Source organism: Orbilia oligospora (genome assembly GCF_000225545.1).
Source record: "Orbilia oligospora ATCC 24927 unplaced genomic scaffold scaffold00097, whole genome shotgun sequence".
Classification (NCBI taxonomy): Eukaryota; Fungi; Ascomycota; class Orbiliomycetes; order Orbiliales; family Orbiliaceae; genus Orbilia; species Orbilia oligospora.
In genome coordinates, this window is record NW_011645654.1 from 1,811,228 (window position 1) to 1,827,380 (window position 16,153).

At 44.4% G+C, this 16,153-nt stretch overlaps 6 protein-coding genes across 6 annotated transcripts; 2 read left to right on the forward strand and 4 right to left on the reverse strand.

Moving 5' to 3' along the window:
- Positions 1–2,778: 2,778 nt before the first annotated feature.
- AOL_s00097g525 (uncharacterized protein) lies at positions 2,779–3,732 on the reverse strand (the record flags this gene model as incomplete). Its single annotated transcript, XM_011126358.1, has 1 exon — positions 2,779–3,732. One exon carries the CDS (start codon positions 3,730–3,732, stop codon positions 2,779–2,781), a length of 954 nt encoding a protein of 317 aa, XP_011124660.1.
- A 2,747-nt stretch (positions 3,733–6,479) lies between these two features.
- Positions 6,480–7,507, reverse strand: AOL_s00097g526 (uncharacterized protein; the record flags this gene model as incomplete). Its single annotated transcript, XM_011126359.1, has 3 exons — positions 6,480–6,923; positions 6,998–7,108; positions 7,175–7,507. 3 exons carry the CDS (start codon positions 7,505–7,507, stop codon positions 6,480–6,482), a joined length of 888 nt encoding a protein of 295 aa, XP_011124661.1.
- A 495-nt stretch (positions 7,508–8,002) lies between these two features.
- Positions 8,003–9,886, reverse strand: AOL_s00097g527 (uncharacterized protein; the record flags this gene model as incomplete). Its single annotated transcript, XM_011126360.1, has 4 exons — positions 8,003–8,141; positions 8,212–9,067; positions 9,131–9,261; positions 9,327–9,886. 4 exons carry the CDS (start codon positions 9,884–9,886, stop codon positions 8,003–8,005), a joined length of 1,686 nt encoding a protein of 561 aa, XP_011124662.1.
- Positions 9,887–11,414: 1,528 nt separating this feature from the next.
- On the forward strand, positions 11,415–11,923 carry AOL_s00097g528 (uncharacterized protein; the record flags this gene model as incomplete). Its single annotated transcript, XM_011126361.1, has 2 exons — positions 11,415–11,417; positions 11,495–11,923. 2 exons carry the CDS (start codon positions 11,415–11,417, stop codon positions 11,921–11,923), a joined length of 432 nt encoding a protein of 143 aa, XP_011124663.1.
- A 1,027-nt stretch (positions 11,924–12,950) lies between these two features.
- Positions 12,951–14,090, forward strand: AOL_s00097g529 (uncharacterized protein; the record flags this gene model as incomplete). Its single annotated transcript, XM_011126362.1, has 1 exon — positions 12,951–14,090. The coding sequence occupies one exon, from the start codon at positions 12,951–12,953 to the stop codon at positions 14,088–14,090; it is 1,140 nt and encodes a 379-aa protein (XP_011124664.1).
- A 303-nt stretch (positions 14,091–14,393) lies between these two features.
- AOL_s00097g530 (uncharacterized protein) lies at positions 14,394–15,511 on the reverse strand (the record flags this gene model as incomplete). The annotated part of the gene is made up of 5 exons (XM_011126363.1): positions 14,394–14,405; positions 14,465–14,592; positions 14,653–15,290; positions 15,348–15,411; positions 15,490–15,511. The coding sequence occupies 5 exons, from the start codon at positions 15,509–15,511 to the stop codon at positions 14,394–14,396; spliced, it is 864 nt and encodes a 287-aa protein (XP_011124665.1).
- Between the last annotated feature and the right edge of the window lie 642 nt (positions 15,512–16,153).

The window sequence follows — 16,153 nt, forward strand, 5'->3', positions numbered from 1 at the left end:
ATTGTACTGTACGTCAAATATACATATCTATACGTAGATGTACTGTACTGTGCCCCTAACTTGCTTCAATACAACAATGCGAAGAGCTGATGGGTGCCTTTCAAAACGAAACTGTTGAGAAACAGCTAGCTTATTTTGGTAACCGTCGTTTGATAGAAGACTGACATGTATAATGCTATAGTATAATATGCATCGACGCGAAAGGAGATATCTTTTTTTCCTTTTTCTTGTTCTTTCTTCCTGCCCACGATGGTATATGAGATGAGAGTTATTATAATAACTGTAGATGCATGAACGCGACATAATTGATGACTTGTCGAAGTGCGCGCGAACGGAGTGCATATGCACAAGAGAGTGGGTATCCGGATGTTCACGGTGTTTGGAACGTTAGGGGGTAGGGGGAAGGGCATGGTTGATATCCCTTTGTGTATAGGCAAGCTGCTGCTTGTATCAGCTGCCTGAAGTATCCTTGACCTCAATTACTACCGTTTGAGAGAAATGGGGCTGAAAAAAAGGAAAGAAAAGAAAACGGTGAAGATCCTGATGAAGTGTTCTTGAAAGATTTTTTCTTTCTTTCTTTCTTTCTTTCTTTTATTACTTGCATAGGTGGCCAGCGGGAGGCCTTGCGAGAGGTCATAGCTTGCATGTAAGTGCCACTTCTTTCCTTTTGGTCAGCTGTCATGTTATTCCCAGAAGGTCATTTCTTTTTCCTATCTTTTCCAAGTTGCTCTAGTCGAGGTTTTGTATAGCGCATACGAATATTTTTGAGCAGAAACGGATGCTTAACCAAATTTGCTATGTGGCATACAGCTTCTGTGCCAAAACCCCCTTCGTTGTTTATGGAATGACTGTGGGTAGCAAGTTAGCCCATAGATCCAGTCCACCTTGCGATACTCTTTAATTATCGGGATTTTATAACTTCACAAAATCTATGTTTCATTCAAAATGATTACAGCTTTCGCAGAGATGATGAAGCTAGACACTATTACAATCATAACATTGTGGTATCAAATTTTCAGTCGACTAATGTTAGTCTTTTGATTCCTCATCTGGTTTGTACGAATTAACTTCTATTCTAATTGGAACTTCTTTGGTCAATCGAGGGACTCTCTAAGGAATTTGCTAACATGAATTTTAAAGCTGAAGGAAGAATAACCACCAAGATACACAGCTTGATACGAGCATAAACTCAATTATACATTTATCCCTAGTCGCCGCCGCGAATTCATCCAATACACTGTCAATCTTCAATATATCCCAAGATTCTAAAATGCTCGAAGCTCGTTGTCAACATCGACGCTTCAGTATACCAATATTGCGTTGTCGCAACAATATACAACAAAGAGTTCGCTGGCATTCTAATCCACCAACTGAGATCCTAAACATCTCTAAACCTATCTTAACTTCAAATACCTCTCTCCAGTCCCTCCAGTCCATCAAGAAATCAAATCCCGAAGATCTCGAAGAATAAAAACCTATTTCGTCGGGGTTTACAAGCTTCATACCATGGATGGTCACCCCAGCATGAACCTGCATATATGCCCAACATCATGAGGCTTGACGGCATCGAACGCCACACCCAACGATTTTCCCGAGCTGCATGACAGCTGGAGTCGGCCGCCACAATCTGGAAATCATGGCATCAAGGGAGGAAAAGCAACCTCTTTTCAGGCCACTTTTTTACACCCGAGATTGTTGCGGAAGCTTCAACCGAAGAAGGAAGGATAAACTTCAGGCTCTAATCTTCCGAGATTTCCGATATCGATAAACGATGTTTTGACTCTCGCGTTTTTTTTGTTTTTTCGTTTCTTCTTTGTGCTGCGCCTTGCCTTGCGTTCAACCTTAAAAGAACGCATGAAATTCAACAACGTGAAGGATTGCTTGTATTGCGTATTCTTCAAGAATGAGGGGCGAAAGAAAAGGAATATCACCTCTCTAGACCCTTTGGAAATTTGGTTTTCAAAGTCAAGAGAAAAAAAAGAGCGACGAAGAAACTACTTACTCAAGCGGAAAACCGCCTGGCGGTTTGAAAATTCCAAAATGGCATCGGATTGCGGGCTTGGAGACGTATTGTTGAGAGGCAACTAGTCAACGATTTTACGAGGTAAGTGCTTTAAGGAAGGATAAGGGCTTTTTTTTAATTTTTTTTTCGGTCGTCTTCTGAGGCAAGAGATAGATGGCTAAGCTAACAGGAATGATAGGTAGTTTAAACGAAAAAGGGCACAAGACTTGACATATAATCCGTCACGCTCAAAACTAAAGAAAATAAAATCGGAGGGAAGAAACGAAAGAGCCTGCTTGCTCAATGATCAGACCGGCTGTGTAAAGTGAAGTGCACAAGCGCAAAAGTAGTAGAATCAAAAGGAAAAAAAAAGACAAAAAAGGCCATGAAATTGAAAAGCAAAGTTAGTGCATGTCCCAAATACTATCCCAGAGCTATGTAAAACCCACAATAAAAACAGAAGGTGGCATACTATGTGCTAATTCGGGGGAAGATATAGAAGAAAATCAAGTTGAAGCAACCATATCGTGAACCTCTGAAACGCCCCCAAAAAACCATTTCCTGAATGACAAAAACCATTCATGAACAAGGCAGTGAAGTATATATATCAAGGAACGTTTCAATAATAAGGGAGAGTTTCTCTGTAAGGGAATAAATCCATTAGCTCCCACTAGCGAACGGAATGAGGAGGCGTCTGTCGTTCAAAAGAACAAGATATTCGAAGTTCCGGATTCGGTTAATTCTTGTCCATGGGAGAGAATATCTATGGCGGGCGCCTAGTAAGGGGAGGGATGAACATGGTTGTGCTGGCTATAGTGGTGGTATTGGTTCGGGGCCTGTGGCGGTGGGTATATTCCGGGAGGCACCTGCGAGTTGTAGCCATAGGCCTGCTCTGGTGGGGACTGGTACTGAACTGGCTGCGGCGGCATATAGCCGCTTTGCTCGCTAGGGACAGAGCGTATTTGCTCACCCGGTGCATCTTGGTGAGATAGCCCTTTTGTGAGAACCTTTACCTTTCGCGGCAACTTTCTCCACGCCATAGCTGCTTGGGTATATGGCTTTTGGGCTGGTGGGTGGAAGACACCGCCATAAACGTCAGCGGCGTGGCACAAGCCCATACCGTGGTAATACTTCAACCAAGTGAGATCTTCCTGAATATCCTCTGGCCGTCCATAGTGGTTCTTGAAGTGTCCGAATATGTGCGCTAATTTTGCATCCCACAAAGTTCGATGATCATCATTCCTAAAAACGGTTTCGCAGCCGCGAAACCTGCATGTCCACGATGTAGGTGTGTGTCCAAGATCCAATTTGTCAGGCATCCCCGGGAATTCTTCTGATTTGAAGTGGTCATAGTAAATGTGCTGGGCCCAATCGTCGTGATCGCCAGCCTTGAACTGACAGTTTATCCAATAGAATATGCACCGCTGGCCAGCCTGGACCGGGGTAAGGTCCTCTTCTGGTGCGGTTCGAGAGCTTAGATTCCGGCTTACGGTATCCCACCCTCTGGAGAAGCTGGTTGAAGCGTTGGAACTAAGCTGAGAATCGTATTCGGGGTGCGAGAAGTGGTCTTCGGGGGGGTAGTAGTGGCCCGAGTGGTCGGCGTCTCCAGAATCATTTAGCCTTTTGCTTGCATCGTGAGGTAACGGTGGGTGACTTACAATGATCATTCTGGTGTTCTGGACTATCGATTTCGATTTCGAGCTGACTTGGATACAGATTATAGTTGCCATGAACTGTCCCGGGGTGATAAGGAGTATGATAACGAGGGTCGTTGGGATCCATGCCTGGATATCGCTCAAAGTCAGCGTTTGTGCAGCCTCGCCGGCTTTCTTTGGGAGATGCTAACCTTCCCGACCACCAAGATTATTATAAGGATAGTCCATCGCTTAATCGCAGGAGATGGTACTCGGATTTGCGGGGCTTTACTTGTCTCGGCCCAAGAGAAGTTGATGAGTGAAGAAGATAACGAAAAGCAAGAGGATCGCGAAATATATATATCTTTCAAAATAAATCCGAAGCAACAGACCAGGTGCAAGCTAAGCCTAGCCAGCGAATGCAAAGGAGGAGTGGGGACAAGTACTTCAGTCCGCCTTAAGAGAAGGAGAAGAAAAAAAACGGCCGGGATTAGACCCCCAAGCTTCAAGCCAGGATTTTGCTACTAGACTTTAATGGACATCCGGGTTTCGGAATACAAAAGGGTAAAAAGAGGGTGCGCGATATTACAGACACAAAGGTCCGACAGGCCATCTGATTTTGGGTTTTGCGGCTTCGACTGAGCGGGCCAAGGCGAAAGAATGTCTCGCTGCCACAAATAGGGCCTGACTTTGAACTGGTCTCAGTCGAGGGCCCACCAGGACCTATTCTAGCGGCCGAACCACGACTTATCGCATTGAATCTCTAAATAGATCAAACACCTTTATTTTTATACCTTTGAGCTACCCCAATTTCTTTTTTCTTCTCTTCTTCTTTATTTTTGCAGACCATTTTTTACATCGTGATAACTAACCATAACATTTTTTAGGATCAGTACGAAGGGCAACGCAAGTGCGCAAGCCAACGTGATGTTACTTACCAGTTAGTCTAAGACGCTATTTCCTGCAGACTAACGTCTGCAGACATCGGTCTTCACCTGCTGGGTCGCATTTGGGGACGCGGGTAACGACTTGGGCTTGACAAGCTAATGCCGGAAGCCTTGTGCGAGAAAAACCCTCTTGTCCTTGATTTGACAGCGGGAAGTTTAGCGGGCCCAATCCACCACAGCTCTCATGCGCGGGCGGTTCCACCTGGGTCGCGAATTCTCGGCGACATGTCGAAGGCCTCTAGATTTCAGAACTTCAAATCTAGCGGCCTATCGAGCAGCCTGATCTATGGCGTCCGTGCGACGCATGTACGTTCCTAATCGATCGTCTTATCCACATCATCTACCATCGTGATTCGTTGCAACGACCCGACCAGGTCTTTCCAGAGATCTTGGATATGAATTGGATATTACAATTTCGAAGTTTCGCTCCCTCAGCTAAGCGAAGGATCCGGAACTACTACAAGTTAACCTTGAATTCACTAGCTTCCTTCACCTAAAAAAACATTCATTGGACCGGACTGGGCGACCAAATTTTGTGTGTGACTTATGTACGTCGCTATTGCAGATAACATATGAACCGCTTGCATGGGAACATATCCTGTCGATGATAATTAATTACCACCGATCTAACCGTTTCTTTGACCGCCTTACGTACGCTGCCCTACAGGAAGGAGCGGCGACGGCAGTAGGAGATACCGAAAGAAATCCAAATGTCGACTTACTTATACATATTGCATACACTACAATTTTATTTCAGGATCCGTCGCCCTTCCCTTCCCTTCCATTGGGCGACTCGGCTAGCTACGTTGGCGATGCATGGCTGTATAAGCTAAAACTTTACTTCTTTTTCTTCCTCTTTTTTCTTCTTCTTCTGATAATATATCTTTGCACATTTGGCACCGGTCTTCCCTGATCGAGAAGATGAGCATTATTTATCCATATCACGCAGGATTAGCAATCGGCAATTATTCTTATTATGATTATTATGTACTCCACCTGACATGTAGGTACATGTACCATTGTGGGTCTTGGAGATGTGTTCATCCTAGAGATCGATGCTTCTTAGCATAAAAAGCAAGCTCTTGAAGCTAACTACAACTGATCAGCTGGGCCAGGTACGGGCTGATAATAGAAAGAAAAAAAAGTTAGGATTCACGAAGCTTGCGTATACATGTATACAATTTCTAATCCTTTTTCGCCTCACGGGCCCTTATTCATTATAACTACAAGGTTCTTATTTGTCTTATTTGTTTTTTTATTTTATTTTTATTTTTATTTTTATCCATTTTATTTCGGGAAGATCGAAATGCGTCTATGCATGTCTAACGGAAGACATTGTCGATGATTGCGATTACGAACATGTCGCGTAATCATGTGAAGGAATTCATCACATCCACGACGGCGTCGACGAGTTTTTTTCTTAACAAAAACAAAAAAAAAATCTTGCAAAGGATAATCTCATGTTAACTTAAAGCGTTAACTCCATTACTTTTTTCTTTCTTCTCTCTTCCTGCTCTAAACCAAAAAGGTCCCATGGTAAAAAAAAATATAGTAACAACCAAATCCCAAAATGAAACTGTAAAAGAACAAAGAAGAAGGAAGCATCGGCTCTCGTAGTGGACATTCCGGAGATAATGAAGAGGGAAATAATAAAAAAAGGTTACTATATACAAAAAAAGGAGGAAGACATTCTCTTCATCTAATGCCAACCTTAGTCTCCCCGTGGCTACCCACTTACCTTACCTATTATATCAGACATTCACCCTGCTCTTCAAAAGAGAAAAGAGAAATACCACTTCGACATTTAAGAAAAGAAGCAGATGATGTCTTCAGAAGAACCAATCCCACGAAACTAGGTCATCCCCCCAAACATAGAACCCTTCCAGTCATCCCCGCTTAAGCTCCCCTCGCTCCTTCCACTGCCTTTGCGATCTTAGAAGCCGCATTAGCCAGTTGCTGCTGCTGCTGCCCGGCCCCACCCCCTCTACTACTGAAAATACTCATAATCCCAAAGACACAGTAAAACAATACCAACGGATACGCCACCAACAATCTCATATCCCTAACCCTCAATACCGCCACAAACATTGCCGAACTACTGTATGTACACCAACCGATCGCTACACTTGTGATAGCGAATCCAATCATACCGTCCATGGGGAATGCGACGCCGAAGAAGGAAACAAATACTAGTGGTAATAGACAGTACCCTAGGACGGAGGCGGATCGGATGTAGTTTATATTGATGCCAGGGAGGGCCATGAGGTTTAGGATCCAGTGGAGGGTTAGGGAACCGAAGAAGGCGCAGCCGTAAATATAACCAAAATGGACTCTTCCTGACTGTTAAATCATATTTATTAGTATATATATAAATAAAATAATGTCGTAGAAGATGAGATTTGAGGGTGTCATACGAGAAGTAAGAATGTGCCGAATAAGAAACAGAAGAGGATCGGACCCGCCAGGTCGCTGTCGTCCATGATATGCTGGTCTATCGATGCAAGCGGGTTAAGGACTATTAATGTCTACAAAGGTCCATTCTTATTAGCCACTGTCAATCAATACCGAATAACCTTGATAACATATCCTACCTTCATCTTAATATGTCCAAAGTTAATCCCCAACTCCTCCAACAACGGTGGCTCATCATCATAACCTCCCGTTCCAAACGCCGCAAGTAACCCAGGTTGTAACTGTCGATTCGGATCTTGCCCACCTACAGGTCCTACACCTCCAAAGCCTTGTGACATGCCAGACATGCCATAGTTGGCATATGCGCCCTGCGCAGGTGTCGTGTGGCCGGAGACTCGGCCTGTGGGGTCACCGTACGAAGAGGTGTAGAATTGAAGGTTTTGAGCGGCGGAAGAGGGAGGATTCGAGGATGGGTTGGCGCCGTAGCCGCCGTAGCCGGTGTTGTAGGCCATGGTTTTTGTGGATGATGTGGTGATGATGCGGTGATGATGTTGAAGAGAAGTGGAGGGATTGGAAGGGGGTAGCTTTGTTACGTCGTTAATTTGGGGTTGAATTGGGCGACGTGAAGCTGAATGCGTAATTGGAGCTTTCGTGGCTACAACGGCAACGCAAGAGAACACCACAGCACCACAGTTACTTGTCTTACGTTCATATGCATACGCTCATAAGCACATGCCGAATACTGCCCTTTGGTCAAATGACCCTGGGTTCAATCCAACCTTTGACTTGACTTCTATAGTATGAGATGGAGATATGCGAATTATTTACGCTTAATACTCTGTATTGTGGATAGATAAGTAAGTACTTAAGTACTAAGTATGTATATCGGTGTATATTTGGGAATCGTTATCAAAAATCAAAATCCATAGCTATAGATTCTAACTCTCGCTCAAAAACGCCATGATCCCATAACGAAAGAAAGAAACCCAAGTAATTACATTTCCTATCTACTTACTCGGAGCCTCTTCAGTCTCCGTGATTGTAGTCTCATTTGTCGCAGAAGTGTTATTCGTTGTAGCGATGCTTTCCGTGCCCGTGTCATCATCTTCTGCGTCATCTTCGACCAGCTCTGCGTTACGATACCACCTGTTTATTGCAGCTGTTAGCTTCTCTTTTCATTTTTGAATATAGCCAGATGGAAAAATATTTAACATACCTTCTTCGTCTCGTATACGCACTCCAACTATCTACTCCCCTCTTTCCATTCCTCCACTTATTATCATAATAGACCCATCCGTTCCCTGCCTTCTTCCCATCCTCTTCACCTTCAACCTGCCATTTCTGTGACTCCACCCACCGCCACTTCATCCCATTCTTCGCTTCAGGTAAGTAAAAGTCTTCCACTGGCGGGCAGGCACTCAAATGCTCATCCGTCCACGCCGGCCTCTCATATGCAAACAAACTCGAAGTCCACCCGACCCCTAACCATCGTCTCTGATTCTCATATATAGAGAAGGTAAACCTAACACCTGGTGCAGTTCCACGGTTTTGATTCAGATTACCCAATGGAGACGATTTATTCATAAAATGTGATGCTACGACTGATGAAGGTGTTCGCTTATGAGCACCTGATTTATCGTCAGATCCCTTTCTGCTCAGAGCATTAGCCCTTGGTGGCAGAGGTGGCGGCTCTGGAGCCTCCTGCGGTGTTAAGTTAAGACCTGTGATTCTTTCGCAGATGTCACGGATCATTGCTGAGCGCCAGAGGATTGTACGGGTCACACGGGCTGGACGGGAGTGCCACGATAGGAATGTTGTTCCTACAAACATGACGACTCTACGTGGGGTAATTATACGGAACGGTGAAGAACAAAGAGTTATCCAGATCGGAGAGACGAAGAGGATTCGGATGAAGAGGGTGATTAGAGTAGGCCCCATAGTGGCAGTTGTGGGAGATTGGCCAACGGATAAGAAAGCGGCAAGGCTTGAGAAAGGATCTGTGAGGACCGCGAGGCGAGCAGATAGCAGTTGAAGGGTATCCAGGATATCGTCGAGAGAAGGGTGTTCGTCCTCTAATTTGAATTATTTAGTATCATATTTATCATATGAAATAATTTGAAGAAGTGGTAAATTACTTCGAGTCTGATTACGGGCGAACATGCCCAGTGCCAGAACCAGCACTATAAGAATGTTTCCAAACCATTTTATCACAAGGTCGCCATAAAGCGTAACAGCCCAGAACGCGGCTACCAACAGAAAGCTCTCCCTACACATAAGCTAGTATGTCAGAAAGCAATCCACCAAATACAATCGTCTTTCGGGGAAACGAACCAAGGATCTTCTGTCGTCCAGGTTAACAGTCCCGCGAATTGATTCGCAAATTTGGCATATGGATAAACCTGCGAAAGCGCTTTTGTAACTTGTGGTGGGGTGCTGACCAGCAAGGGCGATTTCTGGAAGACTTGATGGTACGATGCTCGTTCGGACGGCGAGGGCGATTTTGAGAAAGGTGCGACAGTGGGCGGATTGGGGTCGTTATTTGCAGCATCCGGAGGGGCTAGATAGCTACCACTAGCTCCACCGGATGAGGATGGACGACGGGATTGTTGGTTCGGGGTACTCATGTATGATAGCCAAGGTACTTCTGAAGGAACAGCAGCATTTTCCGGGACCCGATCCGGGGAAGGGAATTTCTGAGAGTTAGCCCTCTGCGCTAATGCTAGTAGGGGAGAATCTCTAGCGAGAGACCGGGGGATGGCGCTGATGTCGAGGTTGAGGTCGAAATGGTGGTGGTGGTGATAGTGGGTAACTTCAACAGCCACATGTTTGCACTTGGCTGGGGAAGGCTTGTGGACTACCGCAGCCGGGGCTGCAGGCACCATAACCACCATTTCGAACGAACATGAACACCACGCGCTCACAAAAGCACAAACCAGAAGGTATATTCTAGCTAGTGGTTTTTTTTCTACAGGTGCAGGAAAGAAAGAAGACGAAAGGAAAGGAAAGAGAATATAACTCACCAAGTGCTGCCATACATTATGCGGATATATACTCGGAGAGAAAAGGTTGGAGGCCAAACCTACAAGTTCGCAACGGTTAGCCAGAGTCGGCGGGAAAGAAGAGGGAATATATATAAGAGATGTCGGATGGGAGCATCTGGACTCGGGTGCAACAGCTGCAGCTGGAGGGTTTGGATTTCTTGCGACGAACGGGGAAGCTTAGCGCTAGTTAGAGGTCATGGCGGACCCATGACGACAACATGCGTACCTTTTCTTGCCGACAAACACGTTTCGACCAGGTTATACAAATACAAATTCTGTACCGTATGTACAGTACAGTATTGTATTGTATTGTGTCGTATCGTAGATTTTCGTCGATGGTATTAGTCTACTTCGATAGAAGGACGGGAATGAGCGGAGAGTCGATAACGAATGTGACGGTTGAATATACAATAAGGTTGCTGCCGCCGCCAGGAATTCGAGGGATACGTAGGAAGGGAAGAAGGATAAGAATAAGAATAAGAATAAAGATATAAGACAGAAATTAGAGAGAGAAAGAATGAGGGAATGAGAGCTGACACGGAGAGATGCGATGAGGTCTTCGCTACAGCCAACTAGAAAGTGGCCGTGATGACATGTGATAGTACTGCAAAGTACCTGCTTGGGCACTCGCTCGTTTGCTGTAACTGGAACAAATTATAATTACAATTGCCAACAACAGAACGTTAACAGTATACTAGTCCCTTGAAATGAAAATGACTGTTGAACGAGGTGGAAGCCGATGTTTATTACCAGCATAAGAGATGAACAAAAAAGAAGATGTAGTCAAGATATCCTGTAGGTTGTATGATATGATCATGTAGACAGGTATAGTTTCCAATATAATCAAGGACATCTTCCACTTTAAATGCTTTGACCAAAAGTGTTGTGGAGTGTGTTGTTGATGTCGGGAGCCTCCCCCCGTGGTCCAGGGAACACCTCCCGGTAGCAACCCGGAGCCTCCCCCGGTAACAGTAGCCAATTCAAGATCGAAAATTCGATCTGATTCGGCTTCAACTTCAAATTCTATCCGTCGTTCTTGTAACGTTCCATTCGCATATCATATTCCAACATCATCACCATATCCAAACAGCCCTCCAGTCTCACACCCTCAAACAAGCAGGAGAGATATAGAGATATACTAGACTCTCACCAGCTTTATCAAGGAACTTATCCTGCCACTTACGCTCTCTAATATCTCTTCCTTCTCTCCGGCACCATCCAACAGTATCACTCCGACTCCCGCCCAATTATCAAGAAAAAGAAACATCAAGCTTCAACGGATTAAATAGACATATCGTAACATTACGAACACTTCAAATCCGACTCTCGCCCGTCCGGGCACCCCCCGTTAATACCCTCTCACAGACCCTCTTTCACAATGGTATGCACATAATCCTTTTCTTTCCCTCCTTCCTTCCCACTATGGTTCCAATATCTAACGCTAGATTAAAAAACCAGGCCCACCGCATAATCTTCCAGATCGTAACCACCGGCTCTCGTGTCGTCGGCCGCGCCTTCGCCGAAGCCTACAAACAAGCCAACGCTTCCCACAAATATGCCGCTGCAACCGCTGCATCTGGTACCGCTAATAGCTTCGCCGACCGTGGTTTTTCAGGCCTCTCGATCGACGAGGCATGTCGAATACTTAACGTGAAGACTCCGGATGGGAATGGAAAACTTACGGGCTTGACAATGGAAGAAGTAGCGGCGCAATATAAACGACTTTATGATGCGAACGATCCAGCGAAAGGGGGTAGTTTTTATATCCAAAGTAAGGTTTATAGAGCGAAGGAACGGATAACATCACAACTTGGGAAAGCTGAAATGGTGAACGAGGAGATGGCTGCGGCGAGGGAAACGCCGAAGGTCTATAAAGACAAAGTATGATAGTAAATACCTTTTAACTATCAGTACGAGATATTCGTGGTAAAATAAGGAGATGAAAGATGAAAAATCCCTGATAAACAGCATATCCCCCGGCGTTATTCCGTTGACCCCATACTACTACTACTACTACTACTACTACTACTACTACTACTACTACTACTACTACTACTACTACTACTACTACTACTACTACTACTACTACTACTACTACTACTACTACTACTACTACTACTACTACGATACAATAATGTCGAATTGCAAGCAATTCCATTCACAAGAGCAAAATTTAAAGAAGAAGAACAAGGGGAAGAAGAGAGAGGAAGAGAAAGAAAGACGGTAAGTAAACAAGCATAGCCGAAGTAGAGCTGTCACGCTTGACACTATCATCTTCCTCGTTTCATATAATTTTCAATTCCCTGTATCTATCTAGGCTTTCCCCCGTTATTTCCTTTTGATATATGGTTTCTCACCTCTCAACTGTACATATACTTTCCTTTTCAAATGCAGAATATCTGCTAGGACCTACCATATTCCCGCTCATTTTCTTCTCTCCTGATAGAAATAATGAATAACCTAAGTTGATACACATATTGAGGTGCTCAGTGCTTATAACCTACAGATATGTATTTAGATCTAGATAGCTTAATATTCAGATTTAGATCAGCGAGGCTATAGATCGGTCTAAGATATAGATAAGATAGCATTTAAAAGTCATCCGAAATATCCATGTCATATTAACTAGTGCATGCAGAGCAAGGAAAAAAGTGTCAACCGCATCCGATTCATCATACTTTTCCTATTTCTAATTCTATTTCTAATCCTTCGGAATGTCGCAATTCATCATGTCCCCACCCTCTTTCTTCCTCTACAGAGTCCCATAACTCATCTTCCTCTCTTGCTATTAATCGTAATCCATAACCTCCGTCATATACCTAAACACCTCTAGGTAATAACATAAACTGTAGCTACAACAACCAGCTCGACTATATAAGCTATAGCTAGCTAGCTAGCTATCACGAAGAAGACGATGACGGCACGACCACCACCCCTCTCCCAAACCCTCCCCCCTCTCCTCCTCGGCTCCGCAACTTTCAACTCCCAATACAATAAATCACCTTTCAACCTCCCCTTCACCTCTATAATCCGACACTTCCTCTCCTCTTCTCCAAAAGTCGGTTTCGACACATCACCTTACTACGGTCCCGCCGAAATCCTACTAGGGCATAGTCTAAAACTCCTCTCCCCACCTCGTAATACCTACTTCCTCGCCACCAAAATCGGTAGAATCGCAAGTAGCGAATTCGATTACTCCCCGGAATGGATCAGAAGGAGTATAAACAGAAGCCTAACCCGTCTGGGAGTTGAAAAGTTAGATTTAGTCTACTGTCATGACATAGAATTCGTTAGTTTTGACGAAGTAATTTCAGCGGTCAATACCCTTCGAGAATTGAGGTCCGAAGGTAAAATAGACTATATCGGAATATCTGGTTATCCTGTTGATCTACTATCCCAAACAGCTGAAAAGATATATAAGATTACGGGAGAAGGGTTGGATGCTGTGATGTCCTATTCGAATTATACTATTCAAAATACGAGACTGGCGTCGAATGGTCTACAACGTCTTACAAACGGGGGGAAGGTTGAGTGTGTTATCAATGCTAGTCTTTTGGGAATGGGATTATTGAGGACTCAGGGTGTTCCTGTTGGGGATATGGGTGATTTCCACCCCAGCAGTGATGGATTAAGGAAGGTCTGCAGTGACGCTGCAGGGTTCGTGGCAAGCAGGGGGAAGAAATTAGAGGAGGTAGCTTACAGATGGGCACTTGAAAATTGGGCGGACGAAGGGGGGGTTGCGGGGACAAGTATTCTTCCAGGGGAAGAGGGGAAGAAGGTGGGGGTTAGTGTTATCGGTGTATCGTATTTAGAAGAGTTGGAGAGTATATTGAATACTTGGGAGGACGTTGTGAAGGCCAGGGATGGGGACACACAGGCGGCAGGGAGGAGGAAGGAGAACGACGATTTAGTAGAAGAATTGAAGGGTGTGTTTGGAGAATGGTATGACGATATTTGGGGGAGTCCAGGAGAAGACTATGTTAGGGAAGAAGTCAAGCCGGAGAGGTTACTGGATGATGAGGAGTTATGGCCAGAGATGAAGCTGTTGAAGTAGAGGTTCATGTTTTACGACCTTTGATACCCCAAATACCATAGACATATAGAACGGAGGGAGATAACTCTAATTTTAAGACTCGAAATCACATCTAATCATACTTTGAATTTCGATTCTCTAACTCAATTCAATTCAATTCAATTCAATCCAATTCATTCATTTATTTCATGCTATAGCCTGCCCGCCAAACTCCTAATTTTAAGTAAACAGCAAAATGACTTGTCGATCAAGAAAAGGGAATATCAAATTCCATGCAAGAGAGCCTCATCTCTCAAAAACAAAAGAATCCATCAAAAAGTCGATTTACTGGTAAGTCTTATACCCGTTAGCAAAAAACACTAGAATAACAGAAAAATTTAAGGTTGGAAACTTACAACTTTCTCGGAAGTAGAGGTGGAAGCACCGGCACCAGACTCATAGCTGGGAGGAGGGACTTCTCCAGACTTCTCAGTGCTAGATGCACCGACTTTCTTGCATCCATCGCAAGTGCATGAACCAGGAGCTACAAAACCAAGATTAGCCAAAATATTACCCACAAATAGAAATAAAACGGTAAACTCACCACAATGGCACTCTCCATTTGGCCCTGCAGTAGCACAAGTACATTTTGTTTCCTGCTTCTCTTTGATTTCCTTAAGTCTAACTGCCTCATTATGAATATCCACAACCTGTTTCTTCCCATCCAAATAGAACTTATGAATCTTCTGTCCCGTGGGGGTATTCAAAGCTCCATCGAAGTATCTCGTAACAGTATTCAACCCGGTATTAGCTCGATTTGTGATCTGATATGATTCATCCATAGCACGGGATTTATCAGAAACTTTATGTTTGCTATCCAAGTCGAAGATAAATTTTCTGAATTTAGCGGAGATACCGCGTTTTTCGTCGAATTCAATACCACGTTGGAGAATTTGATCCCCGAGGTGATAGCCCTCTGCCAGGTATTCGGCGAAGATGGCAGTACGTGGTTTATCTTCTTGGCTTGGGTGTTCTATTTCGGTGGCTTGGTGTTCGGCTTCATGTTGAAGGTCGGAGAGAGAAGCTGGGGCAGAGACCTGAATCGGAACACCAGAGAGCTGGGTGTTATCAAGAAGGAGGGCAGTACGAGCTGCAGATGGTTGTTCGAAGGTGATGGCGGCGGTAAGAGAAGCGTTGGCATCACCTGAAGCAGGAGTGGACGAGAACTCCTTGATTTTTCCGCTACAACCGGCATTAGTATACTCGTGCTTCAAGCTTAGTATTTAGCTAGATACATACCAGAAGCTGAAGAAGTCACGAATCTCCTTCTCCGTGGTCTTTGAGGAGATGTTACTAACGTGGACTATATGCACACCAATTAGCCATACTCAATATCGCCCAAGGCTGTAACCACGAAAGTATATTTAAAAAAAGGACATACCTGTGGCGTTTTCGGCAGACATCTTTAATTAATATCGGATGAACTCGAAAGGTAGTATCAAGTAATGTTGACTTTGTAGTATGGAATGGAATGGAATGGACAGTAGTTTTGGATTAAACTTGGTGATGGTGACGTTTTTTTAAAAGAAGTTGGAGGGGCAGTATTTAGCGGGGGGGAAGAGAGAAATATATATCCCCACGACAAGCCGGCCTAACTAGTCCAAAGCCCTGCAGCTAACTAACTGTCCACAAAATTCTATCCTCACAGGAGAAACCAGAAAGCTTGACACCTGATATTTGCAGTCGGGCCTTCCCATTCCAGATTACGCAGGCTTTTTTGTTATGGTATCAGCGTTTCGAGCATGCTCGAGCATGCGCTGGAAGGGCATTTCGTGTGCATGTTAGATGCGGGTGGCGATATCTTATGACGTAGGCGACAGGGCCCCTCCCCGCCATCAGGGATTGGCTGTTGCACCGCCACAGATCCACGAATGCGCCGCGAATGGGAGCTTTTTGGAGCATGTGAAAGGAATCTCGATGGCTCATGGGCCGGGCACTGCATCATACATATATATATACACATGGATTACTTGAATATTTATTGGGGCGGCAGTTGGATATATCTCAAGAAAAGAAAATATATTGATAGTACTAACATTCGATCA